Source organism: Syngnathus typhle, linkage group LG5 (genome assembly GCF_033458585.1).
Source record: "Syngnathus typhle isolate RoL2023-S1 ecotype Sweden linkage group LG5, RoL_Styp_1.0, whole genome shotgun sequence".
Taxonomy (NCBI): Eukaryota; Metazoa; Chordata; class Actinopteri; order Syngnathiformes; family Syngnathidae; genus Syngnathus; species Syngnathus typhle.
Genome location: NC_083742.1, coordinates 9633683 through 9652707, shown reverse-complemented (window position 1 = coordinate 9652707; position 19025 = coordinate 9633683). Strand labels below are relative to the sequence as shown.

The 19025-nt window shown below is 41.1% G+C and overlaps 1 protein-coding gene across 1 annotated transcript in view; it reads left to right on the top strand.

The window, feature by feature from the left end:
* Positions 1 to 5025: 5025 nt before the first annotated feature.
* lmx1bb (LIM homeobox transcription factor 1, beta b) overlaps positions 5026 to 19025 on the top strand; it is a 42558-nt gene continuing 28558 nt past the window's right edge. The window contains exons 1-5 of the mRNA XM_061279627.1: positions 5026 to 5107; positions 5351 to 5467; positions 5580 to 5639; positions 5862 to 5981; positions 6203 to 6389. Of these exons, the coding sequence (XP_061135611.1) occupies positions 5365 to 5467; positions 5580 to 5639; positions 5862 to 5981; positions 6203 to 6389 (470 nt within the window). The 5' untranslated portion in view covers positions 5026 to 5107; positions 5351 to 5364. The remainder of the gene's footprint in view (positions 5108 to 5350; positions 5468 to 5579; positions 5640 to 5861; positions 5982 to 6202; positions 6390 to 19025) is intronic.

Genomic DNA, 19025 nt, shown 5'->3' with positions numbered 1-19025 from the left:
GTGTTCCGTTGTTTTTACAATGTTTTCTCAAAGTCCTCAATGAGTACTGCCTTGCTTTGTTTTAGTGTGGTCCTTCCACTTAACACCTCATTGGTGCATATTGTTATAGAGAGATTTAAGATTCTTAAGGCACTCATCAACAGTCAGAGAAAATCAAATTTCACGTGGGGGTGTGTATCTTGGAGGCATTTGGAGCCCAGGGGTCCATTTTATCTGAAATTATCCAGGTCTTTCCGTACGTGTTCAGATAGAGGCTTGTTTGGCTATCGTGTGTGTGCATGTGTGTACTTGTGGCATTGTGAAGGCATTATCAGCGGGGTACCATTTTATTGGAAAATGACTTGCTGCATGATAGCTGCAGCTGACAGTTTGGGACACAGAATTCCTGAAGCATACGGAGAAAACTGACTGTCCCAGCGCATTAGGTTTTGTCACATTGGTGAATTAATGATGTGTTCCCATGAAATTGGGCTCCCATTCACCTGATCTCACGCCATGAGACTTTTTGTTGTTGTTGAAAGCCTATGGATGAAGGCCTCGGGATCTCCCTATGCTTGAAGAAGGCATCAGAAACGCATGTGCTTCAGTGACTCCCGAAATTTTGTCAGATCTTGGTCAGGCATGCGTGACTGCTACGAAAGAGGTGGTGTACATGTCAAGGTGTTCCACTGACTTATGGATGAACATCCCAAAGATTGTATTGGTGGTTCAATTATTCTCAGTTCATTTAGGATTCTGAACCCGATAAATTTCATCACTTCGGGGGTGGTTTCACTTTATGTGTCAAAAAAATCCCGGTGGTAAATACTGTGGTGCAATAAACTTGAGGAGTGTTCCATAACTTTTCAAAAAATAATACAAAACCATGAGAAGCTTTTGAAACATTTACTTTGAAAAATCAAATAATTCGACCAATATATATTAAGTGTTTTAAATTTTGCCAGTTGTTATTTTTCAAAAGGCAATACTGTAATTGTTTAACAGAAAACAAAAGCATTTGAAATATTATTTTTCACACTTTGCATGTCAAAATATCTTGATCATTGTGCCACAAATGAAACTTCATGATTTGCAACGTGTTTTCTTTTGCTGTCAATTTTTTTATATACACCCCCCCACCCCCTACCCGCGCCCTTTTTCCCTGAAAACTGACACAAATACATTTTAATACCTTTAGAGTTTCCATGTTTTTATCTATGACAAATGGTATTTCTATTATCTCGATGTTTCTTTATCGTTATCGTATGTATGTATGTATGAATGAATGAATGTACATTTATGCATGTATGTATGTATGTATGTATGTATGTATGTATGTATGTTTGTATGTATGTATGTATGTATGTATGTACGTATGTATGTATATTTTATAAAGATTGATAAAATGACTGACGACTTTAATTGAATGCACATTTATATGTATGGACCGTTTTATGTATCGTTGTCGTGTAACCTCAGAATGACTAATCGTGAGCCATTTCAAACTGCAAGTGACTTATGATTTAAAGACCTATAAAACATTAGCATTATTGAACTCATTCATTCGTCCAACTACCTCCACAGAATTCATATTACGTCATATTTTATGTTTAGTTTTTTCTTTCGTTTTTAAATATTCCACCGTTTTGTCCTATTAAAAAATGCATGAATATTGAGGGGGAATCCGAAATAAACTAAATATTAAACTGACTATTCATACTGTGAGTATGAATTACGTTTGGCCTTGGTTCTATTTAGTATTTTAAGTTTTGAAAAAGATTGATCTGCGCAGAGTTCCCTTAAGATGTCTTACTGGTTGTGAAAGCGCTGTATGAATAAAGATGCACGGTATCGTATCGTACTGTAGTGTAATTGTAGCACTATGTTGTATTATTCATTTTTGCCCACCAGGAGGCAATGTTGTAATTAGGACACCAGGCAGGTTATTGGCTTCAAATAACGTTGTCAATTTAAATCCCGGTATTAAAGGAAGTCACAGTCATCAGACAAAATCATGCTTTATCATCAAGCTTGTTTAAAACGTTTATTTTTTTCAGTAAATTGGTGAGTCAAACAATAAAATACACAACACAATACCACTCAATATCTGTTTTTCTTTTTCACTGTATAGCATCTCTTATTTTCCAACGAACTAGTTAGTAAAGCAATATTTTATTATTTAATTAATGTTTGAGTGCACTTTGCGACTATAATTAGACAATCATTCCTAATAAATAAGTTATAAATTAAGATATATTACGCGCATGCAGGTTGGCCACAAGCGATGTACGACCAACAATTACAATTGTTATTATTATTATTATTATTTTTTTTTATTTTTTTTTGCTGGAATCACATGCGAGTTTACTTGTCCAGAATTCTAATTGTCGGGCTATCTCGTCTCTCTACGTATGGCAAATCCCGTTAAATTCAGTTGATCAAGAATAAATAGAGGTGTCTATTGGCAGTGATTTTGCCTAATCCGCAGGCGGGGAACATTTTTGAGCCTGTATCAGGGCAGTGAAGGCAGTTCTGGAGAATGAAAGCAGAACAGCGCGCATGATTGAGAGGGAGCACCGAGCTGCATGTTTTCTCTTGCCTTACGGCAAGCTATTTATTTTAAATAACTCTGTCAGCATGGTGATCAATTCAACCGCATTTGTGAATCCAAAGTTCTCCCCCAGTCAAAACCAGGTGAGAGGGAAGTGAAGATCCGACTGGCATGCATGCATGGGCCCAGTTTGGCAGAACGTCGTTGTGGTTTTATATGTTCCGTAAAATGACTAAAATTGCACGTTCCGTGAGTTCCGCGAAAGACTGGTCCAATTACAGCTGATTCGTCACCAATTGCGCCCTCCAATAGGCATCAGCGCTGATCAGCGACGAGATAAGAGCCGTGGAAACCTCCACAGCTCTTTCCTACACTGAGAAAATACTTTCCTTCAGGACCGGTTTTTATTATTTCACAACAATATGCAAAAAAAACCAAAAAAAAAAAAAAAAGATTTGAGCTTTAAATGTTTAGATGTCTGACCATTATAAAATATCTGCTTTTAAGATGCATGTTTAGTGCAATATGCCAAACGATTGAATGATGTCTGCGTGTTGCCACAAAAACTGTCATATATACTGTCACTAAATAAATAAATAAAATAAAAAAAAAAAATAAAAAACAAACCACATGCAGTGATCTTTAACATCAGTACCTCAAATTCTTGCTCTACAATTTAGATTTCGATAATTGACTTGGTCCTTCGTGGACCCTATGTAATTTGCCAAATTGTATTTAATTATTGGACTAAATAAGCCATACCCCTAAAAAAAAAAACGTTACCTTACATCGCACGTGTTTAAATGTATTTTAACATGACCGCATTTTGTATATGTTTGACGTTTTCTGCACGTGCATGGTGCAGTGCATAGACTCTACAATAAAATGTTTTTATTTATAAATAACAACATTGATATTTTTATTGTGTATGCAATTGTTTCAATCGAATTGTTGACCGGCAATTTTTGGATGGGACAGCTTCAGCAAAATGTTACACTTTAAAGCAAGCTTCTACACTACTCTTAAAACACTGCATGATCTGAAATTTATATTTCACCGTCGGATTTAAAATAGCCTAATAATGAGAATAAAAGTCTCTAAAAACAGCATGCAGGTGCATGAATTTAAATGTTAAATATTCGTCTCATGCAGTTGTGCACGGCCTCTTCAAACTGTATTATATACAAACTACATCTCTTACCTTCAGGCTGCACCCAACATAACTGTAGTTGTGGGTGCTTGCAGGGCGTTATGTTTCAACTTTAGCAAGAACTTCTAGTTGTGTTCCCACACCTGCTGGCACTGCTGCTGCATGTTTTTTTCTTTTTTTTTGTTTTAAGTGAGCGTGGGCTTGTCAAGCAGGGGCTCATTAAAACACGATTGATTTATTGAATTAATGATCCCATTTGCACAAGCGACCTGCAGAGTTGAATGCCTGTGAGTATACGCAGCCTACATATGCGGGTGTTTTTCAAGTGTATTGATTAAAATGTATTGATAATGCTCAGCTTCCAATGGTGTTCGGTGGTACCATAATCGAATATAGTGAAAGGTTGGAATCAACCCCCTACTAAAGTGCTGGAAATAAGAGACTTGACGTTATGACTGTCAGGTGGCCCATGCAATTTTGGAGGCGCATCTGTGACAATCAATGAAATCATTAACGTTGCAAGTTATTATTAAATTATTGCGCTATAGTCAAGTATTTTCAGATTAGTCCTGCAATTCTTAATGTCAACAGCAGAGTGCGCGCCCACCAATATGCTCTACTTTCTGACGTGGGCTGCAGGTCACAGCCTGGATGCTCTACAAAGGCCTCGAAAAACAAGATTTATTCACTCTACAGCTCCCTCAGAAAGGCATGTATTTAATTCACCGCTTTATCTGCATTCGTTAATTATTATTATCATTATTATTATTATTATTGTTATTATTAGTATTAGTAGTAGTAGTAGTAGTAGCTGCAACATGCTTGCATTCTTTTCCACATCGTGATTTACTCATAAATAGGCTAGTATATAAAGTAATGAATGGTGTTTGCAAAGAAAAAAAAGTATAATAATCACAACCAGACCGCTAATTTTATTTTTATTTCGATACGTGCATTTTCCTTTCTATACACGGAAATCGATTATAATTAATTTGTGTTATTGTCGGAGCACTGGCCTGCGTGTGCTTAGATTGTGTTCCTGGATTTTTAAAAAAACATACGTAAATTACGTAATTTTAAGACAATTCGCTGCGTGTATTGCACTGTTATATAAAAAAGCAGCCTAAACCAACGTGTAATAATATCTAACTATACAGAATGTTCTATGATGGCAAAAAACCCCGCTTTTTATGATTAAATGTTTTTTTTTTTGTCTATATTATTATTATTGTTGTTGTTATTATTATTAGTCGTAGCATTAGTGTTATGATTTAGACGTTGATGAATTTCGTTGGTCATCCTTGGCTCCATCTTCTGGTTATCACCTCTGATCACCAGGTGCATCCACTAACAGGAGTGAGCAAATTGCAGTGGAAACAGTCCGCAAAAGACCCAAGAAACCATGTGATGCGCTCACACGCACGCACGTACGCACGCACGCACGCACGCGCGCCCTATACGTTTAAATTACACGCGAGGACATTTATGATTTTATATTTCATCACCCTAAAGTTGACTTGTTTTCTAGATTAAAAAAACAACAACCTTAAATTCTCGTTTTTGTTTAAGCGTGAGATAAGGCCCGTACGATCTATTATCGAGATGACCATTATTTTGTGCAATGTTATTGTTGTTGGCCCGCGTGGATTCACTGCACTGTGCTCCAATAGCATCCCAATTCCTGATGGGGAGTGAAAAAAGTGCAGCCATGCATGCACGAGTGGGAGGTTCCACTCGCCTCAATCACGATGTGAGACTTGAACAGCAACACGAACACAAGCAAGCAAGTAAGCAAGCTCCTGCATGGGTTGGTGCCGGGACATCTCCACTCTGCTGTCTTTGGACCTCATTGTCTGCTCTTTTCTCCTTGGACGAACTCTGATTGGATCCTCAAATCAGCTCCGAAGCGCTCGGCTCTCGAAGAACACGTAAACGCGTCTTCTGTTCTGATTTTTACAGGTGACAGCGAGCGCTTTTGTGCATTTATTTTCTATCTGTGACGTGTATACACTCACGACCATGGTGGATGTTTTATTGGTCTCTCAAAGTCGTGGTGGTGGTGGCGGCGGCTCAACAGGTTCCGAACACGGCCGCTTTGTGACCGATCGGCTTGTCGGACTAATTTCTACCCTGACAGTGCCCGTTGTGTGTATCTGTGTGTTCTTATGGATCTTGCAACAGGTCCTGTGTCACTGGAACGACTCCCCGTGGGAGAACAATCCGAGACGTGCATCATGTTGGACGGCATAAAAATAGAAGAGCATCCGCTGCGATCGGGACAAGCGCTGGGTGTTATGCTCGGTGAGTCCGTTCAAAAGAAGAAGAAAAATATACAAATTAGCAAAACATGTAACGCCAGTGAAAATGCAATTATAGTTTTTTTTTTTAATTTGCGTTAATTGCATCCTTGGTGACTGAAACCGCGTTGGACTTTTTCTTTTTCTTTTTTTAATTTAAAGACACGCTGTGCTTTGATACACGTGCAACTGGATGTTCCCACTAAAGTTTACTTTGGTTTCCAGGGACAGACTGTCACCACCAGGCCGTGTGTGAAGGCTGCCACCGTCCCATCTCTGACCGCTTTCTGATGAGGGTCAACGAGTCGTCGTGGCACGAGGAGTGTTTGCAGTGCACAGTGTGTCAACAGCCTCTCATCACCAGCTGCTACTTCAGAGAAAGGAAACTTTACTGCAAGCACGACTACCAACAGTAAGAACTGCTTTTTTGTTCCCTCTTCAATTGCTCCTCTTTTTGTATGAGCGCGTTTTGGTGATGCTTGGTGACAATTTGGCCTGCTTGTGAGTCATGTATTGAACGCATCATTCGGGAAATGCGCTAAACCACGTTTGACATTTTATTAGACCTAATCTAGAAATAATAATAATAAAAAAAGCAATTTATGCTGAGCAGTCTTAGAAATAAACAAAACCTCTACAATTGCCGTCTTAGACATATACAACACCTCTGCAATTGCGTAGGCCTGCTCTAAAACTCAGATGTATTTGAGACATTTAATTATTATTATTATTATTATTATTATTATTATTATTATTATTATTATTATTATTATTATTATTATTATTATTATTATTATTATTATTATTATTATAAGTACAAAAAAAATTCATCAGCATACACCGGCCCAACACTATTCAGGAATCCTTAGTTTATTATGTTTTACGTTTCCAAGATCATCATGCAATTTACAATGAAAGAAAATCTTGCCTCTATAAAACCAGTATTTTGTATTTTAATTTACCTCTAAATCTGTAGTTTCAAGTCAGCAGTGTATTAGTTATTTTATATTTGCATAAATGTGTGTGTTTTAATTACACCGAATTGTATTTCCTCATTTGTTTCAACATGCGCCAAATAAAAGATGCATGTGAGTCATTAAAATATTTAGAGTGCCGGTTATGACTATATCCACTTCCTAACACAAAGCATCATAATTAGACACAATAGAAGGCATAACTTGATGATGTTCACCAATTACTGTTGGACTGAGAGATTCCCATTGAAAAAAAAAATTAAATTATACATTTGTGTAATTATAACTGAAGCCGCAGTGATTTGATGATTGATTTGATCATGTCTTTAGACAGCAAAGCAATTCTATCTTAAAGATAATTAAATACAGATTTTTTGTTACAATTACTATTTTAATGTGCTATTGTGTGTGTGTGTGTGTGTGTGTATGTATATATATATATATGTGTATGTACTTTTTTTCGATTGCTGTTGTTACATTGATCACATAGCATTGGAGCAGATATTGCAGTTTAGCAACAGATTTAACTGCTTTTTGGGCCTTGACGACCCTGGGGTGCTCTATAGTTTCTCATTGCATGGAGCTTTTCATGCTTGTCATCAAATGTTCACCTTTTTGTCTGCGGTCTTTTTAACAAATCTACTTTCATTACTGGGACATGGTGGCTCCCTGCTAGACACCTTGCAAGCAACAAAGAGTTACATCCATTGCCGTGTGTGCCATTCAAGCAGCTTTGTCACAGTGTAGTTGCGGGATAACAATAGGGGGTAAAAATCATAGCAGTAACTATGGGATACCAGAGTCATGGCGTCAACGCTCAGAGGTGGTGGAAGCTGGGAGGGAAAGAGAGCGAGACAAGGATCTCTTCCTCAGTCCTCTTCCTTTTTTTAACCAAGGCCTATTTGTAGTTGTAGCGATGTGTTTCTAAAGATTGGAACATTTTATACATTGGATCCTCCTCTTAAATGGTAACAACTCCCTTTGTCCTTGCGATCAATGTTGGGAATGGTGTCAGCTTGTGTGGCACATCAAATCAGAGCCGAGCCTGGCAGAACAACAACAACCCGCTGGGCGCCATCCTTCTCACATGCTGCTATTCAACACATCTTTTAATTCTTCATACACTTTTCAACCCCCTACTCCTCCATATTTATGGCCACAGCTCAGCGGAGGGTCCGGCCCGCATGTCACACACTCGCGTACAAAGACAGACAGTGTCCCCTTTTCCTGTTTATTCCACTTGCAGTGATGGGATATTTAAGGATGTAATTGGCACCTTTTTGACTTTTATGACACCCATTTAAGATGCATTTGTCAGCCCACAAACTGCCTGGGGCTGTGAGGAGAGCTCCTAGCGTTCTAGGTTCTCCTGCCTAATTACATTCCTACAGCAACTGATTCATGCTTCGTAATCAGCTCTCACCAACTATAATAAATCAAGGAATTGGCAAGCATTCTTTTTTTCACACCTTTGGTACAGCTGTAAGGGTAGACAGGGGAAAACAATTGTGTACCGTGTTATTAAAACTCCCACCAACACGGTTCAACCTGTCTTACTCTATATAGTGCAATTATATAGTGACAAGATTGGATTTTATTATCCTTTTATCCCATATGTTTTTCTTTTTTTTAACACCATGCCACTGACCCTGCCACTGTTTATTGTTGTGTTGACCTAAATTTAAGGAAATTGAAATTTATATGAAATTATGTTTGACCGTTTATTTTTTCATCAAAATTGGCAAATAGGATTTTAATGTACTTCAACAGAGCTAGTTTTTTTTTTTTTACATCTCCAAACAAGAAACACAACATAAAATATTATTTTGTGGTGAATATGACCATGTTGAGAGCTTTCGGGTGGATGGCAGTCAGAGCCGTCGACAGCAACAAGCTTGAACGAGACAGGCGCTGGAATTACACTACCCTGAGAGACTTTGTGTTTGCACGCTGGTCTTCGCAGGTCAATCACGCATCATTAGAAATGAGATCATTTCCCTAGAGGGACCTTTCCTTTAACCATGCATCCATGTAGTGAGGCCATCAGTGGGCCGAGGTATTGGGCAACACCCCTGTAATAGACTGCCTCGTTAGAAAGTGCCATGGGCTACATCTACAAATGTAACCCTCATCATACTACACCGAATAACCTAGAGCCAGCTATTATGGATGTATTGAAATGCATAATTATATTTGACTATCAAACCGTTTTTTCTCTGTAGTGACCCTTGATGAAACAAGCCAAAAGTGGCGACAGCAGCATTTATGAATGCCAGACATTTTCTATACAAACGTAAGCCAAATTTCAAATCAGGTCATATGAGTATGAGGAGTAGATCAAAACAGCAGTGATGAAGCCATAAAAGTGGAGCTCCCAGAATCGGTCTCACCTCCCATGCATGCTGGACGATCCCCAAGTGTGCTGAGAGCTGCCTTTTTAGAACTGTTTGGAGTTGCCTCCTGTGAACTTGTTGTTTTTTAATTAGCTGAGCTTGTGACGCTGCAGCAGTGGTGCCGGATAGATGCTGACGGCTGGCTTTCTGTGTTCGCTTTTCCACTGTGCGTGTGTGTGCGCGCCTGTGTGTATTTCGTTCAGTCCAGGGACACTCCCGTGCGGCCTGTGTACATACTATTGCCCATAGACCAAAAACTAAAGATAAAAAAAATAAAAAGATGCTCTTTGTGTTGTCTTCCCAGTAGGTTAGTTTCAAAGTTAATTAAAGACTGTCCTACGTTTTGGGATTAAAAACAACCAAGCATTTTCCAAGTTCATCTTTGTTCCTTTGTGGAAGACCTTTTTTTCACATTTGATTTTTCATAATTTACTCTATAAACGTTATCCTTTATAGTATAAAGGATACAATTTTATTTTTCAGCTCTGTTCTTAGGTAATGTTAGAAAAGCTAAGCTGCATAATATTGCTTCAGCTTGCTGGGATTTTTAATGCTCAGTGAGCAGCTAGCTCACACTGACCCTGTTCCTCTTTAAGGAAGTATTGGGTTCTAAGTCAACATGGGCCGGCCTGACCAAGCAGCACACTCGGCTGCATCTTCTGCCTTATCACAAATTCTGGCCCATTTGCCTGTAGTGGTATTACGTGAAGTTAAAAAATTGGGATATTAATAGAGGAAAATAACGAATACCCTCACATTGTTTAATACATATTATTTGCTGTGTTTAAGGGTATTAAAAATGCGACATCAGATATAAAAAGGTAATGAAAATACTTCTATTACTAAATTAAATGATTTTATAAAGCTTTATTCTAATAAGACATTGCCTGTTGTCGTTTTTCAGTGGACTTAAATACAGGGTAATAAATGTGTGTTTATGTATTTGTGTGCAGTTGGGAAACAAAGCATTTTGCAGGATGCTTTGTGAAGCCACAGAGGCTCTAGCCATGGTAATGCCATCACCACTTTAGAGGCAAGAGTAGTGGCGAAGGATGTGAAAAAGAAGGCCGTGCGGCACTGTGTGTCTGCGTGTTTGTGTGTGTGTGCGCGCGCACGTGTATGAGTGTGTGATGGCGTGGTCGGTGCAGTGGTGCAGGGGAGGAGAAGGATCTGCAGAGGGATCTGCCTGGTGTGCTCACATTACACTGCATGATAGCGGAGGGGTCCAGAGGAACTCAAGCATGCAATTTGTTGGTAGCCACAATTTAACCTCATCTCCCAAAGCCGGCTGTTAGGCAGCCAGTGGGACATGTCAGTCAATCGGGTAAGCTAATCAGTGACACTGCAGAGAGAAAGTCCTAGGCTTGGCAACAGAGTCATTTTCATTACTGGCTCCAAGACCTCAGGCCTTCAGGTTTATTTTCACAGCATGACAACTTTTCATAACAAAAAGGGAAAGCAACCACAACCCATTAAAAGCAATTTACAAATTAGATTTTGTCGAAATGTGTGAAATACTGCTTCTGAATTTCTCTGAGCAAATGTTTTCAATTATCATTTGCCGCTTAATTTGCCACTTACACATTTAAATCAAGAGATTTAAAATGTTATAATGCGGCTGCACTAAAATGTTTCATGTTTAATATTGTCACGGGCGTGCTGGTGCAAATTTTTGCCGCATTTTCAATAACATTTCACATCCGTTTGTCTCATTTTGCTCATGTGCGAGGCACATTTGTTTGGAAATAGCCCCCACTTGTTTCTTCAGGCGGGACGTTGAAACGCGCATGAGAAATGGAGACCCGGCCTCTGCTGCTGGCTACCAGAGTCACTATTGGCCCCAGCCGAGTATATGTGATCCCAGTCTGGAATGTTTTTCCAACACGTAGGCTTTTCACAGATACACTAGAGAGGACTGGCATCACAGTGGCAAGTGCTGCATTCAGACTCTTGTGTGCTCAAGGCTTACTCTCACACTCATGTCACACATTCTAGTTCTACATGGCAATGGGCAGAGCAGTGCATTTGCCAATGTGCACCCCACATTTGGGGAGGGTGTGGGCAAATATGCGTGTGCACTTGCCGTCCCCCCCCCACCCCCCTCTTTGTCTGTAATCTAAGATCCTTCCACCGGCCCACATTCACCTTCCATTTTAGCACTTGTCTCGCTGGCTGACCGTCATTCTAAATTTTAACAATCTAGATATTTGTACAGATACTACAAAACACATTTCTTTGTCTTTCCTACCTTACAACATTTAATCTTCATCAAAGGAGATTAGCCCCCCAAAACCGGTATTCCTGCGCCAAAGTGACTGACAGAGATCTGCACTTTTATCATTAAGTGTGACACTAAGCTGGTCAGAGCTTTGTCTTGAATAGAGGGTCTGACGGAAACGGGGGCTCCTAATCCTTTTATTTGTGTCAGACCCAAAAAGAAGGAAGAATGGGGCCAGGCCACAGAATGCCAGAGCCCTTAGTACCCCCCGAGACCTGGCCTCCACAGCCAAGTGAGCATGAGACGCATCTTATGTGGTCCATGCACCCGAGCGGACATGTCCACGCCAACATAAGCACAACAGTGATGACGAAATATCGGCACAAACGCGCTTTGCATCCACGCAGGCACGGAGTTCATTTCCAAGCATGTACCTGCACATAGCAGACGATATGCTCATCTCGTACTTGCAATTCAGTCGAGGATGAGATTAATAAAGTTTGCCGCTTCGCTGGTCAAGGTCCAGCGCTGGCTTTTGTCTTCGGCTCACATCGGGTTGTGGGGCATCAGCTCCTTTGTGTGCGCACCCTTGTGGTAATCCATCTCCCGCGGGACTCCCTTGGGGCACTTTATTTACTCATTCAACTGTTTGGAAGTCTGTTAGACTGCAGATCAGATGCAGTGAGACCAATGTGATTACTTTAACCAGCACTGCAGATTTCTGCCAAGCATCTCCTCTGCAAGTCGAAGGATCGCTTCATGCTGGCTCATTCTTCTACAGTCTGGAATTAGATGTAGTATTTCTATAAGTCTTAGAGTCTGATTTGTTTTGTTTTAATGAGAAGCTCACAGCATTCTCTAAGTTTGCATTTGTTTGAGACCCTTTCTCAGTCATCCATCATTCAGCATCATATCTGCCTGGTGTCACAGTGTAAAAACCAACATCTATGTTTTCTTGCCAACACTGAGATGGATTTGGTTATCCATCCATCAACATCAACCCAGAGCATGTATTTGGGGCTAAACCCCATGTTAAACCATTGCAGGCTGTCAGACTCGCTGAATTTACTCTCTGTCTGTCCGCCTGGTGTGGCTAGGGAATTCGGCTGCGATCTGTTGCCAGGATGGCATCTACAGTGACAGCTCTCAAAATACGCTGGTTAGCATCAGCGTGCTGACTGTTGATGGCTTTCTTGGCAAGAAAACTCACTCTGTAAGAAAAGAGTGCAGATTGGGTTTCTTTGAGTCTGACTCACTTCGCTCCCTGTGACCAGCCCCCCCACAGCTAGCCAGCATGATTTGTGCATAAGGTCCCGTGACCCATGGAAGCTTCAAAAAGCAGCCAGGGGAAATATTTGGATGATCCTGATGGGGGAGTGAAGAAGAGGGAGGGAGGTGGAGATGATGGGGACGTGGTAGGTGCTGATGTAAGCCGAAGCAGATGTGAAGAGTCTGCATTAAAGCTTGGTGGAGTTGGGAGTAGGGGGGTCCAGAAGATGAGTCTTCCTCCCAGAGCCTCATCCAGGCAACCGCCATCTAAAGGCCCATCTTGTACATGCATGACGTGAAAAAAGAAATCATCCGAGTGTACCTAGGATACCGATATTCTAGGCCCTACTCCCCTGCTGTACACAGCTAGTCCTTCCTCCTGCTCCTCTACATTTCTTCTTCTGTTTGCAGTGGATTAATGTTTCTCTGAAAGCTGCTTCAAATACATCTTCTAGGGAAATTCCAGGACTCCCGACTCCTGCAAACTGATATAGTGCCTCTCAGAGGCTGATGGATAAAGGGATAAAACTTGGAAGAGATTCCAAAGAATTTTTTGTGGGAGCGCATGGCATCTTGCAGCTCTTTTTGGTCACACAAAGTCGATGACTATGAGAATTCAACGTGCTATGAATTCAAAGTTGGTTTGTATATTCTATTAATGTTTTATTACAAAGCCTGTGAAGTTTTTTGTTTCAACCTTAAAGCACAGGCTCTCATGGCCTGGTTTACAATTTAGTTTTTTTTTTTTGTTCATCCAAAATAGGATTGAGGTCCAAGGTCAAGTCAAGTTCTTAGTACAAAATCTAAAGCATAGAATTGTTCAACATAACTTGGGAAGATGAAGAATTAATATTCAAAGAGAACTAACGATTACTAGCATAGTCTTTATACTTTTGGCCATATCATTTTGTTTTAGTGCAAAGGCTCAACAGAAATAGGCCTAGTTGGCTCAAACACCACCATAGGACGAGAACAAAATATGCCATCTCAAGGAGCCCCCAATCAATCTTTGGGCCCTATACATGTCGCAGCCTCCTCCTGAGAGTAGGTGGGCTGAGTAAGCACAGTGGCCCCCCGAGTATCTGTCTGTCTCACGTTAGCCCTGCAGGCCCAAGCACACAGGGGTGCGCCGGAGCTGTTCCGTGAAACCAGAGCTTCGAAGTTGTGTTGTGATCCCAGCTGGAGAGACATCTCTAGCGGAGCCCTCTCGCAGCATGCAGCAGAGGTCACCAGTGGCCTCTCAACCTCCATCACTCCGTAGTGCTTCTGCACTGCACACACTCAGACGACATTATTTATTGACTCGCAGTCACTTCTAAGGATATGCTTTGCAACAAATACCAGAAGACCTGAAGTTTTGATGAGGTCATGTTTATCGACTCATCTGGCACGAGAGGTTCAGCGACCCAAAATGTTAAAAAAAAAATTGGATGAATGTTTTGTGTGAATTTTAATGTCAGTAATGACATACTGCCAGTGAGACTACAGTGAGGTCACCATCTGTTATGACTGCGTTCAATGGTTTCCCCCTCAAATCTGAGTCTGCTAAATAACCGTAAAATATGGTTTTAGGAAAAATGCCATCTAAAGCGTCTCTGCATTGAATGTGTCTTTGCAGTTTCTTAATACAGCCTGTTTATCTCTTCATTTGATCGTGTGTTTTGCATTCCTGTGTGAAATGGCTCGCCTGTGTGTAACCGAACGACTGCGTGAGGAGCGCTGCCGCTTGCGTGTTTGTGAAGTGGGTCTTTCACTTGGCCAAGAATTGGACATGCTGTTGGCAGCAAGCGACATAGTCTGTGGATTCTCCCGCTGGTCATGTTGCTTCGGGAGTCGGTACGCGGTGCGTGCCACCAGACCGCCTTTGCGTACCCCCCCACCCCACTGCCCCCGTAACCCTCTTGTCTCTATCATCAGCCAAGCGGCCCTCTCCTCGCTCTCCTTTGCTGGGCCCCAGCGTCTGGGCTGTGGCCTGTGGATGAGTGCTATATCCTGGCTGTCAGCACCGGGGTTTGCTGGGGATTGGACCCGAGTGGAAGTGCAGTATCAGGCTCTGTCTGTCAGCTCCCCGTTCCACTTCCTCAGCACCTTTGATAGGCCGCCGCAGTCAGTGGTACAAACATTCACTTAGTCCTGCCGGGACATGGAGCTGTGACTGGCTCGCATCTCAAGATTGACGCTGTGAGGATCTCCCGTTTCGTATTGCCATGCCAATGAAAAGTGGTTGTTTAAAGCCATTCAGAGCATGGGTGTTGTGTTTTTAAACAGACTGAGGTCTTTGACAGACCATTTACTATTTTAGCGCGGATTTCAATTTGGCACCTCTGAACAGCGGCCACTTTTTTGCTTATATGCAGTTACAGCTTCTTACATCTCTCACATCAACAATTCCATTCCCATTCATCAGACTGATTCATATTTGCAAAATGCCACTTGAAGTTTGTCATAAATCTTCGAGAACGTAGTGTGTATTTTTACCCGCCACATGGTGCCATACCTTTGCTATAATACATACAGGTACATCGTGACTCATACACATCTGTACTGCACATGGCTGCGCAAGGTCCTTTACATGTCAGAGGATTTGCAACTATAATCAGATTAATTGGTCCATCTTTGCCTGGAAACATCACACGAAGGCAACTTGGCAGCTTTCAGTTGCATTCTGCTTATACTAACCAAAAGTCACGGCTGCAGGACCCAGGTCAAAAGCGTCAGTACACAGTACAAAGAGAGATGCGAGAGCTAAACAATATGAATTTAGACCCATTTAAGTTACAGTTTCCTTTAGCCACAATGGTGCAGACCTATTTGTTTTGGCAACATAAATTCATAGCAAAATTAGTCCTGCTTCCAAATTACAGAGTTCCCACATGAGTGTAGATTAAGCGGTCCAGAATGACACTTTTCCGACTTCAATAACTATTTGAGGAACAACGTTCAGAAATGATGCTATTCCTCATTTTATGATAGAATTTCATTTTGATTACAATTTTACAGCAAAGTTTGCAGTCTTTCAAAGGGGGCGGTTTTTATACCAAGATATAACTGTAACTATATATAACTGTTTAATAATATATACCTACAAAAATACAGGTGACATTTCTTGGACAAAAATATATGTGAATGTTTTTTTGAATTTTCCCAAGTGCCCTTAATCTGATCTGATTAAATAATAAAATAATACAGTGGGTTGTGGTTTACCAACTCAGAAAATTCAGATGGTCTTAGGTAAGCTGCAGAATAGACCAAACAGACCTTCATACTCTTTCATGATTGTCCAAAAGTTTCTTTCCGCCTGCACTACCTAATGTGGTAAAGCCAGCGCTGCTGGCACATAAGACGGGCAAAATGAGCCATAAAAACGGTTTCTTTTTTTTTTTTTTGTACAAATTCTGCTACACCCAGCTCTGCTTTTTTCACACATTCTGGCGCTAATAGGCTCTGACACACCCTAAACAACCACCCTCACAAAAAGAGTGTGGAGCCAGGCGCAGCGGTTTGGTGTCCAGGGGAAGCCTGTGGCTCTGGAGCCAGAGAAGGAGTCATGCCCCGCTGTCCCACAGAGATGACAGAAAGATAAGAAAGAGAGTTGGCCTCTCCACACAAAAACATCCCACTAGGAACCAACCTATCCTGGGGGTGAGCTAGAGGAGGGCTTCAGGACTCATGTCTAAATCCTTCCTCTCGGCACGAAAAAAAACATCCAAAGCTTGATCGAAGGGGTGATACTTTGAGTGAAGTTGACTTAGTAGCGCAGTAGCCACCAGAACGTGCCGCATGATATCACAAATATCCATATCAAGTTTGTACTTTAACAGCATGCTTCTGTGTATCACAAGTTTGGCTTTGTGTCGTGGCCTCCTTTAACAACAGCCACAGGAATTAAAGAGCGAAAAAAACTTAACTGCAATTGACAGAATCTTGGCAGACGTCATGGCAGCAGTTCGAACTTTGGAAAGTGCTTACAGTTTGCAATATTCGAGAGGGTGAAGTGAAAAGGTCGCCATTTCTTCAAGACAATGTATAATGAGGGAACCATGGGGAAGGAGAAACAGCGAGCGGTTTCTGGAAGCGGCACTACGACGCAGTAGCATTAAAAAAGATTTACACCACCAGCTCTAAAACAGTTTTCTTTTGCTCAATGGTTCCCTCCTTTACAGATATTTCAGGGAAGTAATAAACTGTGGCTGACAAGTGTTGGAGTGCCTTTGAACCATCTCTCATGGGCAGTGGAGCTCCATTATTTCTGTCACAGTGTTGCCGCTATGCATCATTACTTTTATAGAATTCTACCTGATTCTCCTTGTTAACAGCCTTTGGCCTCGCCTTCTTATTAGGATCAGCTTGTTGTGGCTTATAGTAAAATAATATTGCATAACTATCTGCAATGCAAAAGGCATGATGTTTTCCTTTTGGTTTAATGTCACAGTGAGTTGTTTTTTTCCCCGTTGTTTAAGTGGATAGGCTGTTTTTCCCTGACAGTTAAGTTCTTTTTGAAGCCGTCTGCACGGTCCAAAATGAGGCCCTGCACAGTGTAAGATGTCATTCTCCCACTGTGCTGACCAACATGCTGTGTGTGCCCATAACATTTAATGGTATTTTGGCAAATGCTCATGGAAACTCTTACTTTGCACAGCAATGTTACATTCCCGTCTTTCTAGGTCCCCAATTTGTTTTATTTACTATATCCACACATTTGTCTTTGAAGTACACAGTCTTAAGTTTTAGCCAAAAGATTATGTACATATATATATATGAAATATATATACACTACCATTCAAAACTTTGGTGTCACACAGAGAGAGCGAGAGAGAAAGCGAGAGAGAGAGCGAGAGAGAAAGCGAAAGAGAGAGAGCGAGAGAGAGAGAGAGAGAGAGAGAGAGAGAGAGAGAGAGAGAGAGAGAGAGAGAGAGAGAGAGAGAGAGAGAGAGAGAGAGAGAGAGAGAGAGAGAGAGAGAGAGAGAGAGAGAGAGAGAGAGAGAGAGAGAGAGAGAGAGAGAGAGAGAGAGAGAGAGAGAGAGAGAGAGAATTATGATGAAAGTAGTATGTAGTATTGGGGCTGCGTGGTTTATCGAAAAGATATTGTAATCGCAATAATACCCTATACAATATGCAAATTGCAAAGACATGCAACAATTTTATCATGGAATTGTATGTTTTTATCTGAATTTGACCAGTCAAATGCAAACTTAAATGCACACCGCTACCCAATAGTTGGGCATAATCCTTGTGCTTGCTTAGTTTGCTGCTGTTTTTCCAATATCGTGCAGCCCTAAGATGTATTTATATATACTGTATTGATAGAGCTTGGCAGGGGCCAGCGGGATCTTGCTTGGCACCTGGAAATGTAATTTTTGTAATTAAATGCACCCCACTATTTTATTTCATATGTCTGTACAGTATATTTTTGTACCGTGTGTCTGTCGCACTGGTATTACAAGGACTTAAAAGTGTTACAATTCAAATGTTTTGTTATTATTTTGTTGTGAAAGATCACGTGATACCTCAGGGTGTTTTTGATAGGCCATTACATCTATGACATTGCGACTGCCGTTCATCTGCGTTTCAAATTTTGAATCATAGTAAAACTAGGTGTCAACGGTGGGTCTATCATGGACTCAACGTTCAGCCACGTCGCCGGTTGTGCAGGGTTGGTCTTTGTCAACAATCTTTCTTTTTGCAGTAATCACGTGACTTGCTTCAGTGGCATCTGGCAGTGTGTAACTGCTGGTGTGGGAGTGGTGTACCACCCGGGTCTGCGATTCCCATCATGTTCAACCATTTGCTAACGGCTACAGCTATAAGTAGGAATTATTGCTGGTGAGATAAGTATGGAGATAAGCTGGTTCTTTCCTGCAAGATGTATGAGGTGTCAGGACAGTGTGACAGATACACCTGACCTGGAAACAAATGGCAAGGCATCACCTTTTTCATCATCACTTGTTTGTTGCATGTCGAAATGTCCCACATTGTGGCGGAAATATTAAAGTTCAACCTTGAACTCAGAAGAAAAAAAACAAATCCTAAATCTGTAGTAGAAGTTTTTTCCTCTTTAAGGTGTGTGGGAGAAGCATTCCTTTAGCTCACTAAGCTCCAGGGCCTATCCCCGCCTTTGTTCTTTGGCATCTCTCCCCTCGCTGCCTTCTTCACACCAGGTGAACTCTCAGCCCCTCACAGCTTTTATTTATGAC